The following is a 13,600-nucleotide window of genomic DNA, read 5'->3' as shown; positions in this document are numbered from 1 at the left end:
GTGAGTTCCAGGACAGCTGGGGCTACAGGGAGACCCTATCTCAAAAAGACCTAAAAAGTATTTATCAGTGTAATAATTCCTAAGCATGATTTTAGCAACTATTAATGATTCATCACTTCAGTATAATAGCCCATAGCTAATTTAACAACTCTTGCCACATTAACTCCTCCTAAAAACTCCTTCATTACTGTTGGGTTATTTCAGGTCTTTAAAATTCTTCTCTACTGGGCTGTGGAGATGGCTCACTGGGTAAAAGCACTTGCCAAGCAAGCATGAGGACCTGATTTGACTCTCCAGAACCCACATAAAAACAAGACACATAGTATCTGTCATCCCAGGGTTCCTGTGGGGGAGCTAGGATAGGAAAATCCCAGGAAGGAGTCTCTCATGAGCCAGCTAGCCTAGTGTACACAATGGAATCTTTTCTCAAAGGGGAAGGTGATGACTGACACTTGAAGTTGTCAACTAACCTCATGTGAACAGTGGCATGTATGTGCCTGCATTCACACACATGAATGTATACAGGTACATACATTGTGGGCTCTCTCTCTCCTAACAAAAAATATGAGATTCTGACAATTGACATTCTTTTTTTATGACATTTGTGCCTACACATGTGTGCCTACACATGCACGTGAACCCCTCAGCATTGGTAGAGGTTAGAGGACAATATGTGGGAGTCGGTTCTCTCCACCATGTGGGTTCCAGGTATCAACTCAGGTTGTTAGTTTTGTTGGTAAGAGTCTTTACCTGCTGAGCCATCTTTCCAGCCCACAATTAACATTCTTCTACATGCAAACATTTACTTGAAATTCAGAGTATTTCCTCAGAAGTAGAATTACTTCTTGGAAATAGAATTACTGTACTAAAGTATCTGAGCAAGTTAAGACTCTAAACATGATGGAAAGATTTTTACCATCTAGGAAGGTTACATTGTTAGCTTACATTGTTACAAATTGTACTAAAGTACATGTAACCATGATGTATTGTACTACCATCTTTGCCAATTTTATATGCAGAATGGCAGCTCATTGCTTTACTTCGCATTTCCATGAGTTATATAACTCAATTGAGTTTTTAAATTTGTTAAATACATTTGTTCGTTTAAGAATTCTATTCATATCATTTGCTCATTTCATAACATGATTATATTCATCTTTTTATCTTTTGAATAGATGATTCTCAGGGGTTATAGGACTGAAAGGTACAAAGCATACACAGTACTCTACTCATTCCTGTCTTTGCCGGCATTCTCTAACATTAGTACCTTCTCTTCCAGAGATCAACTACAATTTATGAACACCTACTTACACGTATTTCTTCATGTAACTGTTCTGTGTCTTTGAGATCCTTCCATTGCAGCACAAAATTTTGCTTCTTTCTTTTCAGTGACCACTTAAGATGCTACGGTTTGAATATACCACAGTTTACATTCCCTATGTGAGCATTTACATGATTTTTACATTTCTGTCATCTTGAGTAATGGTGCATAAAGCAGTACCTTGTGTGCATGTATGTCTACAGGGTAAATTCATGGAAGTGAAATTACTGAGATAAGGCTACGTGGACTCAAAATTTTTATAAATAGTACAAATTGCCCTCTATGAAGGTTTCTCTTTATTCTCATCAGTTTTCACTATCAATTTTGTGACTGTGGTGTTGGATTTAACTCAGGCATGCTAAGAATGTACTCTACTACTAATCTACACCTGAGGCTTGTTATCAAACTTTTTGATGTTTGGTAACCAGGTAAAAATTGTATGTCATCATACTTTCAAATTGAACTCACATTTTTAGTGAAGTTAAGCAAATTTTCATATGTTTAAAAGCCATTTGTAGTGGTGTGTGCCTATAATCTGGACACTTGGGAGGCCGAGGCACAGAGTAGCAAATGGGAGAAAGCCTAGGGTACATAAAAAGATCTTGTTTCAAACAAACAAACAAACAAACAAACAAAAAACCCAGAGCAAAAACAAAAGGCCATTTATGTTTTTTTCTTTAAATCTCTTTTTATTTCGTTCTTATTTTAAAAATTGAGTTGTTAGCATTTGGTGTCATTTTTTTTCTTTGTAGTTTTGAAAGTAACTTGACCCTTTCCAATATTAATTTTTCAGTGTAAGTCTAGGGGCTGGAGCGATCGCTCAGTGGTTACACTAGCTGCTCTTGCAGAGGACCTGGGTTTGATTCCTAGCACCCACATGGCAGCTAATAACCATTCATAACTACAGTTCCAGAGGATCCAATGACCTCTTCTGACCTCTGCAGTCATTGCCCAACATGGGTACACTTACATACATGCAAACAATACACTAATATACTAAAAATAATAAGTAAAATACTTTTTAAAGTCTTGCTGTATATTATACTTTTAAGAAGACACAAAAATAATGGAGAAGTAGAACTAGCAGATTAAGTACTTCTTACCTAAGTCAAGAAGTAGCACATCTCATTTATGCAATCTAAAAATGTATACAAGCAGCAAAATACATGATATTGGGCCATATGTGATAATGTATGCATTGCTTATATACATAACTATTACTGCTATTAATAAACTTTTGGGGCACTCAGTATTATGCCTGATTTTATCATTGACTTTAAATATCTTTCCACTTTTTGAGGACATTTCTAGATACTAATTTTCACATTTATATTCAAATACAGAAAACAAATTCCACAAGTTCTTTTAAGACATAAGACCTTAAGTGCTATGTTTTTTCTCTTTTCACATTTATATTCAAATACAGAAAACAAATTCCACAAGTTCTTTTAAGAGATAAGACCTTAAGTGCTATTTTTTTCTCTAGAATTTTTTGAAAGTAAACAGTCCAGGGAGACCATGTACAAATGCAGGTCAGTTGTTACACTAAGTTTTGTTTTTGTTTGTTTGTTTGTTTGTTTGTTATTTTTATTTAAGGTTTTTTTTTTTTTTGCTTTTTGAGACAGGGTTTCCCTGTAGTCCTGGCTGGTCTGGAACTTGCTATGTAAACCAGGTTGGCCTTGAACTCACAGAGATCCACCTACCTCTGCTTCCTGAGTGCTGAGACTAAAGGTGTGTGCTACCACACATGGCTTTACACTAAGTTTTTTGATAGGATTCAATGATAATGGAGTTTTATGACATGTTTGAGGAACTCACTGTATATTATTCAAACAGTGATTAGATATCATGAAGTAGGTGACAAGGTCCTACTTACATGCATGTTTTCATGTCCAAAGGCCTCTTCCATTCTGTCAAAGGGAGTGCTAATCTCTCCTTTCAATGCTGCTCAGTGTTCTTCTAAAATTTCTTTCACTTTAATATATGTAGACATGTGGCAAAGCCTTTTCCATGGTCTTCTTGTTAATATTCTCCCAAGGGTAGGTGATTTATCTCTGGCTTGTTGTCTTTTACTTCCTCATTGGCTAAAAGCAAATACAGTTTTCACTCCTAGTTTCCTATGAAGCATGATAATTTAATATATTACAGGCTTGAGTAAAATACATTCCTGTTATTAACATGTCTTTGATCCAAAATAATAACACTAGTGCTGTTAAAGGTGCAATGATCTCACTATGTAGACCAAACTAGACTTGAAGTCACAGAGATCTGTCTGCCTCTGCCTCCCAAGCACTGGGATTGAAGGCATGTACCACCACACTTGGCTACTGGTATGCTTTCTAAAATGAGGCAGTAATTTGCTCTCCTGATGGGTGGTCAATGGGTCTTTAGTATAATGTGGGACCATGTTTTAGGAGTCATAAGAAAATAAAGTTTTTTAGCTTGAGATCTTCTGAGATTAAATAGTCACAGTTGTTTGCAATGTTAACTTTAAAGTTTATGTGGGGTCAAAACTGTGCCCCAGAGGCTGGTGAGATAGCTCAGGGGTTAAGAACATTGGCTGTTCTTTGATCTGGGTTTGATTCCCAGCATCCACATGGCAGCTAATACCATCAGTAACTCTCTCCAGTTCCAGGAAATTCTATGCCCTCTTCTGGCCTCCATGGGCATTGCACACAAGTGATGCACTTAAATACATGCAGACAAAACATTTATACACATAAAATAAAAATCGATAAATAAAACTTTTTTAAAAGGCAATGGCTTACAACGAAAGAAAGGGAAGAATACCTACCAGTTAATATGGGATTCTTTGGTTTAACAGATCTGGTACTCAATATGTAACCCAGGCTGTTCTGAAACTGATGGCAATCCCCTTTCTTCAACTCCTGAGTGCTGGGATTACAGGCATTTACCAGACTTAGATTCTCCTTTTAAACGTAGCATATAACTTTCTGTTCTGCAATAAGTTACCTTCAAATTTAGCAACTTAAAGAATAAGCTTTGTGTGTATGTGTGTGTGTGTGTGTATACAAGTGTATATGTGTATTCATATGTGCATAGGTGCATGTGAAGATGTGTGTGCATTCATGTGGAGGCCAGAGGTCAACCTCAAGTATCATTCCTTGAGCCATCCACCTTGTTTCTTTGAGATGGAGTCTCTCACTAAGACCTGGGGGTTGCTGATTAGGCTAGGCTGGCTGGCTAATGAGCTTCAGTGATCTCCTATCTTCCTCCCCAGTGCTGGGATTACAAGCATGCTTCACCATGCCTGTCAAACTTGGGTTCTTATGCTTGTGCAGCAAGAACTTACTGACTGAGCTATCTCCCCCACGCCCCTTTTATTCTTTTAACATAGATGGTTTTCTTTTTAATTATTTTAGGTTTAATTATTCCTCTCGAGAATAAAATTTTTTTTTACCATATAGTTTCTGTGGATCAGGAATTTAGGAGCTTGTTGACTTGAGCTCTGCTTCAAGGTCTACCATGAGGATCTTGGCCAGAGGATCTACTTCTAAGATGATTCATCCATGTGACTGTTGGCAAAAGGGCTCAGTTTCTCACTGGTTATTATCAAGAGGTCTCATTCCCTAACTATATAGACCTTTTCCTAGAGCAATTTGATTGTCTTCATGACAGGTCTGGTAGGTTCCTTCAGAGTGATTGATTTGAAAGAGAAAGCAGTTGTGTTGTTCTTTATGATCTTGTCTTAGAAGTCACATACTACTACTTTACTATTTTCTATTCATTAGACTTAAGTTATTACATCCAGCTCTATGTTGTGAAGGAGGTATCAAAAAAATTGTGGGCACACTGTTAAAACCATCATACTTGGGCCAGGCATGGGGGCGTACTCCTTTAATCCCAGCACTCAGGAGGATCTCTGTGAGTTCAAGTCCAGCCTGATCTACATAGTGAGCTCCAGGCCAGTTGGGGCTACAGAGAGACCCTGTCTCAAAAAGACCAAACAAACAAACAAACAAACAAAACCCAAACCATCACACTTAGCATTCCTCAAAAATATTAATCATGGTATATTTATTTTAGATAAGTTCTCACTATGAAGCCCCAGCTGGTTTTGAACTCATGATTCTTTTTCCTTAGCCTCGCATGTGCTGGGATGACAGTTATTATGGCATACTTTGAATTTTATTGTTACTGAATTATTTGTAACAAGGTACTTTAGAAATGTTTATTAAATACACTATTTGACTTACTATATATCATTTCCATGGCCATTGCTGCAAACCATTCTGTTTGAAAAGCCTTAAGACAACGCATGCCCTAACAGTGGTCTTTTCTCTTCTCAGGTGCTCGTTGGGTTTCTTCTTATTTTAGCAGCCATAGACTTGTCCCTTGCACTCACAGAAGACACTGGACAAGCCACAATACCTCCTATTAGATACACTAATCCAATCCTCTACCTATGCACATGGGTAAGGACCAATAACAATTCCAACTTATTTACCTCCTCTCAACCCATAGACAGCTAAAATGTACTCTTTGGGGATTAAACGGGGGCCAATTTAATGTCTTTTATAAGGTCTTAAATATAGCTTGATTGTAAAGAGGTAAAACAAATGTTTACTTTTCTTCTCATTTTGAATTCTAATTTATAGAACTGTCTCTAATCTTCCTCCCTCATCTTGCCATCTAAGCACCACAGATGAGACCTAAGTTTCATGATGTAAAATATTTTTTAAATTTTGTAAATATTATTTTAAATTGACTGATGGTTAATATATGGAACCATATAGAGTTCTGTATGTTTGATATCAGAAACTGATATCAGATGTGCACACTTGTGATCCCAGAAGGATGAGTTCTACTTCAGCTTAGCTCAAGGGGCGGGGGGAGAAGGAGGAGGAGAAAGAGGAAGATAAAAAAAGAAATCAATGTACTGTCTTGTAGGCATCTTTTGTTTTGGAAGGGGGCAAAAACATTATTGAATAGTTGCTATCATTTTAAAAGAGGAAGCTGACACAAAGCTATTTCAATTTATAAACTCCTGAAAAATGAAAACCTCTGATTTTTCTGTTTTTTGTGTTTTCAACACAACCTTGGACACCCCTTGCCCTGCCTTCATTCAGTAACATGATTTGGAAGACCTTTCTAGGAACTTTTGCTTGCTACCACTGCTACAGAACAAAAAAAAAGAGAAAGGTTCAGAAAGAGATGTACCATAGATGACCAACACTGAATTGTCTTGGTGTATATTATCCCAATTCCTTATTCAGTGACATCATATTAGAAATTGAAATCTGCCATAGCAGGACTATTTATACCATGAATATTGGCAAATTCTATAAATCATGACTTTTCTACTTTTAGAATACTGGTTTTCTAGCACAGCACTAGGACTAGGAACCTACATATGTAGTGAGTTGATCTCAGGCAAGGTTGGGGTTTAAAAACTAGTTTCTTAGTCCAATATTATAGTGTCAAGATACAGTCAACTAGAACCTATGCATAAGAGTCTGCCTCCTCATCCTGACCACAGCCTGACATTAACTTCCTTGGGTCCTAAAAAGGTTTTCATAATTCTTAAAGTAACTCCACTAAAATGTGATAGTAACCCTTTACTTTTTTTGGCTAACTTCTCATCTAAGTGTAAAGATGAAGTGCTAGAAGAAAGAGTTAGGATCAGGGAAGAAATGTAAATTTGACATTCATGTACTCCCTGCCTGGCCAGATTAGTTTCAACAATCCCTTCTCCACTTCTTCTTTCTGATATCCTTCTTCCCTCCTATCCATGGTTATTCTTCAGAATTTCTTGTAAATTTCTCTCTAGCTCCTGGTTTTGGTGATCCAGCACAGCAGGCAATGGTGTCTGCAGAAGAACTCTTGGTTCCTGACTCTATTCTGGATTCTCTCAATACTCTGTGGCACTTTCCAGTTTCAGACTCTGATTCGGGCACTCCTACAGGTAAGAAGAGAAGGTGATGTTAAGAGCATTGCTAGGCAGCTTCTAAATCAGTTAGTTGGCTTCCAGTCAAGGAATTTGACTTCAGGATAGAATTATACCAGAGGGTTTGATAATAGTCTTTAATCACTGGTATGGCATGGGTTGTTTAGACTTGGATAAAATGCTCTTTTTCTTCTCTCTCTCCCTCTCCCCCACCACAGGACAGCAAGTCTAATCTGGCCTATTCCTGTCTGTTCTTCATCTCTTATGGATTCCAGATCCTCATCCTGATCCTTTCAGCCTTTTCAGAAAGAAGTGGCTCATCAAATGTGAGACTCTAAATTTGCCCATTTCATATAGCACTTAGTGGGAGCATAGCTTAACAGATATGACTTTGAGATGTCTAGCCTTCATGGAGGTCCCATGAGCCCATAAAAAGGCACATATTGAATATCACTGATCCAAAACTCTGATATCCAAAATTCTCCAAAGCTGAAACTTTCAAAAAGCCTATGCAATATTGCAAAATTTGAAAAACTTCAAAATCTGAATCACTTCTGGTCCCAAGCATTTCAGATGAGGGATAGTCAACTTGTAGTTTAGAACATTTTACATAGAAAGAAACAGAATGAGCACACTGGAACATTTACTTTCATGTTCATCTGTAAACATTCCGCGTTGGCAGTTAATTCCTAGATCTATGCCAGAAAATCTGATTATCATTCTATTAGTGACTTTAGAGCCACCAAAGAAACATGTTGAGCACCAACTTCAGCATCACATCAGTTTCTAGTATCATGTCTAGAAGAATCAGCTTCTTTAGCATCCAGTAGGGTTCCTATTTCCAAATGATTTATCTTTCAATTTTTTATTTTTCAGAATCCATCATCCACGGCTTCATTTCTGAGTAGCATTACCTATAGTTGGTATGACAGGTAGGAAGTGCCTGGATTATGAGTTTTCCTACCTGCTCACTTCTCTGAAAGTGAAGAAAAGCTTAATTTTTAAAACATGCCTTCTGTGGCCTCCATTTCCCTTCTTTTTAGAGTTTGAGAGTGTTAAAACTTATAGGTCAGTTCAATTCAGTCCCTTCATGGACAGATTAGGATGATAAGGAGAAGATGGAAGGTAATCATTCTTTGTAGTCTGGGAGCTACATGGGAGAAAAGGAAGGAGACAGCTAGACAAGAAAGAGGAAATGTGGAGACAGGCAGTGTGGCACAGGCTTGGCGGGGAGGAAACAGCCACCTGGGCTGTCAGAAGATCTGGAACAGGAATCCTTGGCCTTTGTTTTGTGGACCCTTTTGCAGCTGGTGAAGCTTTTAAATACTTTTTCAGATAATGCTTTATATATATATTAAAAACACAGACTATAAAGAAAGTAAAACATTTAAAATATAGTTATCAAAATATTTTAAAAGCAAATTTGTGATATAGTAATATATGCATTTTAAAATCAGTTCATTAAATTTAAAAATCTAGTGGTGACTCTCATAATGATCATAATTTGAAAGTAGCAATGGCTGAGCATGGTGGCGCATCGCTTTAATCCCAGCAACTGGGAGGCAGAGGCAGGCAGATGTCTGAGTTTGAAGTCAGCCTGGTCTACATAGTGAGTTCCAGGCCAGCTGGAGCTACAAGGAGATCCTGTCTCAAAAAGACAAAAATTAAATAAATAAATAAATAAATAAATAAATGGAAAGTATCAATGAGCATAAGTTAGCCATGAAAATATTTGTAATTTATCCTGATAACAAAGACATCATATTATGCTCACATTAGGAAGAAATGCTATATTTCAGTTAAGAGTTATTACAAATAAAGATGCAATTCATTTTCCATCTGTGCTGTCAAGTCTTAAGTTGGAGAGGTCTGATCTACAGAGATAGTATAGAGACAGGCCTAAGATCTGGTCCATTTCCTAAGGGTGTCATGGAGATTCCTCAAGGAGATGCCAGAGTGTAGAGGGCAGTCTGTGTTGAAAAGGAAGGAGTAAGAGCAAGGGGAGGCGATCCCTTTGACTTTTAATTTGGTGGAGGCATTCCCCTTCTCCTTTTCTGATTTTCTTCTAGCCTGCTCTGTTGTCTCCAAGCTCTCCCAACTCCTCAGTCAGATGAAAGGGCCAGGAGATAGGAACAGTGGAACAATGAAAAAGTCCAAAACTGCATCTCTCTACCTTAGATCTAGGAGACAGGTTTTGATAGAGGTAGTCTCTGGCACCACACAAATGATCTCAGCCTGTGGGTCATTCTTGTTCCAGCGTTGTTCTGAAAGGTTACAAGCAACCACTGACAATAGAAGATATCTGGGATGTTGATGAAGGGCTTAAAACAGAGATAGTAGTGAGCAAATTTGAAGTTTTCATGGCAAAAGACCTGCAGAAAGCCAAGCGTGCTCTTGAGAAACGGCGGCAGAAGAAAGCCCAGCAGAACCCAGAAGCCACACTACATGGTTTGAACAAGAGCCAGAGTCAAAGTCAAGATGTTCTTGTCCTGGTAACTTTTCCCCCCAAGTGTCTTTGTGAATATGCATTATATTTCAGGAAGAGAGTGTCACTGTGATTCTGATTTTATATTTTATAGCACTTTATACTTTTCACTGCATTTTATACTAGTAGTAGCATTCACAATGCTAATAATGCCTTAGTGGTAGATGCATGGGTGTAATCATATACTGTTATTTCTCCTTTTGAATATTTAAATTTTTCCATAATGTAAAAAAATAATTATAATATTACTAGGCCTGGGATAATACTCAGTGGGCTCAGTGGGTAGAAGCACTTGTCTCATAAGCCTGATGGCCTGAGTTCAGATCCCTAAAACCCACATAAAAGCCAGACACAATAGCACAAGGATCTGTAATCCCAGTGTGTCTAAGGAAATGGAAGGTGGAGACAAGAATATGCACACACTGTCAGGCAGCTAGCCTGGCCTACACAGGAGAGAAGAGACCCTATCTCAAACAAGGTAGACAGGCCAGGACCAACACCCAAAGGTGTGTGACCTCCATACACACTGGCACCCCTGTAGCTGCACCCTCCTGCACACAAAAGCCTGTATGCTCACTTCTCTCACACTTTCTCTCATGCTTACACACAGAGAAATAATATCATTACACCGAGATGAAAATTAACATTAGCAGCTAATTTATTAATTTGTTCAAAAAATATTTACTGAGCACAGCTGTGTGGCTGAGACCATTTGAGGTACTGGGTACAAGGAATGAGCCTGATAGATGCTCATCTTTAGGGAAATGGAAAAATAAGCAACGAGCAATACTATATTGAAGTAATAAATACTATCAAAGAAAATAAAACAAGCAGCACAATGACTACTGAGAAGGCTGAGGCAGGAAGATCGTTTGAGCCCATGAGTTTGAGACCAACCTGGGCAACATGGTGAGATCCATACTGAGAGGAAGGGAAGAGGAGGAGATGGTAATAGAGTGTGTGCTTCACATGTAGGAGACCCTGGGTTTGCTTTCCAGCACCACAAACACACAGAGAGAAAGACGATGGAGGGAAGGGGGGGCAAGGGAGAAAGAGATCGTCTGTCAGCCTAGTAAGCTAGAAATCTGAAATCAGGTATCAGCAGGATCATTCTCCCCCTGAAACCTGTAGGGAACAATGATTCTCTTCCTTTCTTACTTCTGTTTTATTCTAGAAATCCTGGGCATTTTTTGGCTTGTAGGTACACTATCCCATTCTGTTTCCATGGCCACATGGCCACCTTCTTTCTGTCTCATTTCTTCTTAAAAGGATACCAGTCATATTGGATTACACTCTAAAGACTTCAATTTGATTACTCTTATCCTATTTCTTTCTCTTTTTTTTTTTGGTCTTTTTGAGACAGGGTCTCCCTGTAGCCCCAGCTGGCCTGGAACTCACTGTGTAGACCAGGCTGGCCTTGAACTCACAGAGATCCGCCTGCCTCTGCCTCCCGAGTGCTGGGACTAAATGTGACACATATCCTATTTCTAAATAAGGACATATTTTTAGATACTAAACGTTAGGACTTCAACAAAATTCAACCTATTAACAGCCTCAACAACTACAAGAAAGAACAATAAAAACAATAAAGCTTCTGAGCTTCCAAAATGTAGATTAGCATAGCCTTCATTCTTGGGGTTGCACAAGACCCCCTCTCAGAGTCTGCTCTTTGTTTTTACATGGTATTCCTTTTAACTTTTTTATTTTCCTGTGCTGGGATCCAACACAGGGCCTTGGACTCTATTATTTAGCTTCAGCCTCGGACTTTGGAATTTTGAGTCCTCTAATGCAGTAAAGGCTGGGCTTGAACTTACTTTGTAGCCTGTAGCCTAGGCTGGCCATAAACTCACAATTCTTCTGCCCTAGCATCCTGGGTACTGGGGTTCCAGCTGTACATCTCCATGCTTGTCTTTCCATGGTATTCTCACTAGTTATCTCCTTTCCAGTCCAAAAGAGATTATGATATGAGCTAGAAGGAGAGGAGTAAAACAGGAGGGTAGAGAGCAGTGAGGAGATGAAGAAAAGGTTGAAACTACAAAGAGGGCAGCAGGGCTCATAGGCTCTGCTGAAACTCTGGGGCCATTCAGAGCAGAAGCAGTCTTACACTGTACAATTCCAGACATTGTTGCCTTTGGTTTTGTACCCAGGAAGAAGCTAAGAAGAAGAAAAAGAAGTCTGGAACCAAGGAAGACTTTCCCAAATCCTGGTTGGTCAAGGCCCTCTTCAAAACTTTCTACATGGTGCTCCTGAAGTCGTTCATACTGAAATTAGTGCATGATATCCTCTTGTTTCTGAATCCTCAGCTGCTTAAGTGAGTCCCCACGCCTTTGGCTGTCCTTTCAGGACCTTCTCTACCACCCTTATTTTTGCCTTTTGTATATGTAGGCTAGAGCTTTTATTAAATTCCCATTTTTAGAAAACGCTTTACCTTTTTCCTACCTTACAGCTTTGTGTATGTGACGAGCACAAGGCAGTTTCCAAGATCTAAGATGAAATTTACCCTCTCTCTTTTTGAGGTCCCTCTCCTAATACAAGGCCACATACTCATTAGACTTCTTTGTTAAAAAGAGTATGAACTGAGCCACATCTAAGAAGTGGGCTACATTCCTCACGAGGGTAACTAACTTAATCTCTCCATAGCCACAGCCTTCCTCTGCCTCTGGAATGAATTACCACCAAGAGAGCCTTTTAACATCATGCTGGATATAGGCTTGCACTGTCTAAAAATGAACTGATCCATCTCAACCCCAATGACAGGACCCAAAGCAAGGCAATGGCAGCTATGTGTGAACATTTCTCTATTCATCCATTCTTTTTTGGGGGTGGCAGAGTCCCTCTAGGTAGCTTCGGTTGGCATTCAACTCTTGATTCTCCTGTCTCACAGCCCTATATTAACCTTAGGCCCTTGCTGCCCATCTCCAAGTAAAGAAAGAACTCTAGCAAGTTAGTAAAGCTTGCGTCTTCCTAAGGCACTGGACAATTCTGGTTGTTACGTTTAGTTTGAGTAGGGCTATTGAACAAGCATGAGTAGAGTGAGAAGCCTTGGAGGCCTGATGAGTATCACTTACTTGGTTTTGCTCTGGCAGAGTTCTCATTGCCTTTGTAAGCAACTCGGACACATATGAGTGGGCTGGATATATCTTTGCGATTATCATGTTTGCTGTGAGTCTTATCCAATCTTTCTGCCTTCAATATTATTTTCAATTGTGCTTCATATTGGGAATGACTGTACGGACAACCGTCATGGCTTCTGTATATAAGAAGGTAAGTAATTATGTCAAGTGTCAACAAAGAACCCCCTTAGAAACATGAGCATTTGTTGAGATTAAGGATAATTTGATGGAAATGAAAACTGGCCTTAAAACTTAATTTTGATTAGTTATAAGGCTCCCATAGATATTTCTTTGGAAATTAAAATATTAAGTATGTTCATAGATGTGGGGTGTGTACTCTAGGGAGAAGCTGGCAAGGTGTACAGGATATGTCTTTCAACCTTGAAGGCTTAGATACCTGTTCTCTTTGTCTCTCCTGACAAAGTGAAAAAGCCTTGGGAAAGAATGAAAGTCAGACAAACTGGCTGAGGGTCAGACTATTAAAACCACCAACATTTAGTTCAAATACTTAATAACACTAATTCAGAGACCTGGTATATCTATTTCAAATTAGTCTTACCAGTGGGACTAGAATGCTGTATGGGTCAATGCTCCATCTCCCCAGAACAAAGTTTGCCTAACAAATTCTTTTTCTGGTTCTTTGTTTTTCTTATCTTTGTTTTTATTGTTTTGGTGGCACTGGTGATCAAACCCAGGGCCTCTACATGCTACCACTGAGCTACATCCCCAGCCTAACAACTTCTTTTTCTAAGTTGTAGCAGCTACCAGAACTT

General features: G+C 38.8%; 1 protein-coding gene and 1 non-coding gene across 3 annotated transcripts in view; one reads left to right on the top strand and one right to left on the bottom strand.

Annotated features, from left to right (window-relative positions):
• Abcc2 (ATP binding cassette subfamily C member 2) overlaps positions 1 to 13,600 on the top strand; it is an 82,117-nt gene that overhangs the window by 9,885 nt on the left and 58,632 nt on the right. Inside the window, exons 3-9 of one of the 2 annotated variants that reach the window (XM_008831935.2) lie at positions 5,632 to 5,757; positions 7,113 to 7,247; positions 7,448 to 7,555; positions 8,106 to 8,161; positions 9,487 to 9,721; positions 11,862 to 12,025; positions 12,801 to 12,978. In XM_008831935.2, coding sequence (XP_008830157.1) covers positions 5,632 to 5,757; positions 7,113 to 7,247; positions 7,448 to 7,555; positions 8,106 to 8,161; positions 9,487 to 9,721; positions 11,862 to 12,025; positions 12,801 to 12,978 — 1,002 coding nt within the window. Of the gene's footprint in view, positions 1 to 5,631; positions 5,758 to 7,112; positions 7,248 to 7,447; positions 7,556 to 8,105; positions 8,162 to 9,486; positions 9,722 to 11,861; positions 12,026 to 12,800; positions 12,979 to 13,600 lie in introns of those variants that run through there. The other variant, XM_029563014.1, reaches the window with a different exon arrangement.
• Positions 3,149 to 3,271, bottom strand: LOC115070177. Its single transcript, XR_003849377.1, has one exon. It is a non-coding gene; the product is annotated as a U6atac minor spliceosomal RNA (small nuclear RNA).

The sequence above is a fragment of the Nannospalax galili genome, unplaced genomic scaffold (genome assembly GCF_000622305.1).
Source record: "Nannospalax galili isolate Female #2095 unplaced genomic scaffold, S.galili_v1.0 scaffold875, whole genome shotgun sequence".
Classification (NCBI taxonomy): Eukaryota; Metazoa; Chordata; class Mammalia; order Rodentia; family Spalacidae; genus Nannospalax; species Nannospalax galili.
Note: the sequence above shows the minus strand (reverse complement) of the source record. Positions and strands in the feature narration are given on the sequence as shown.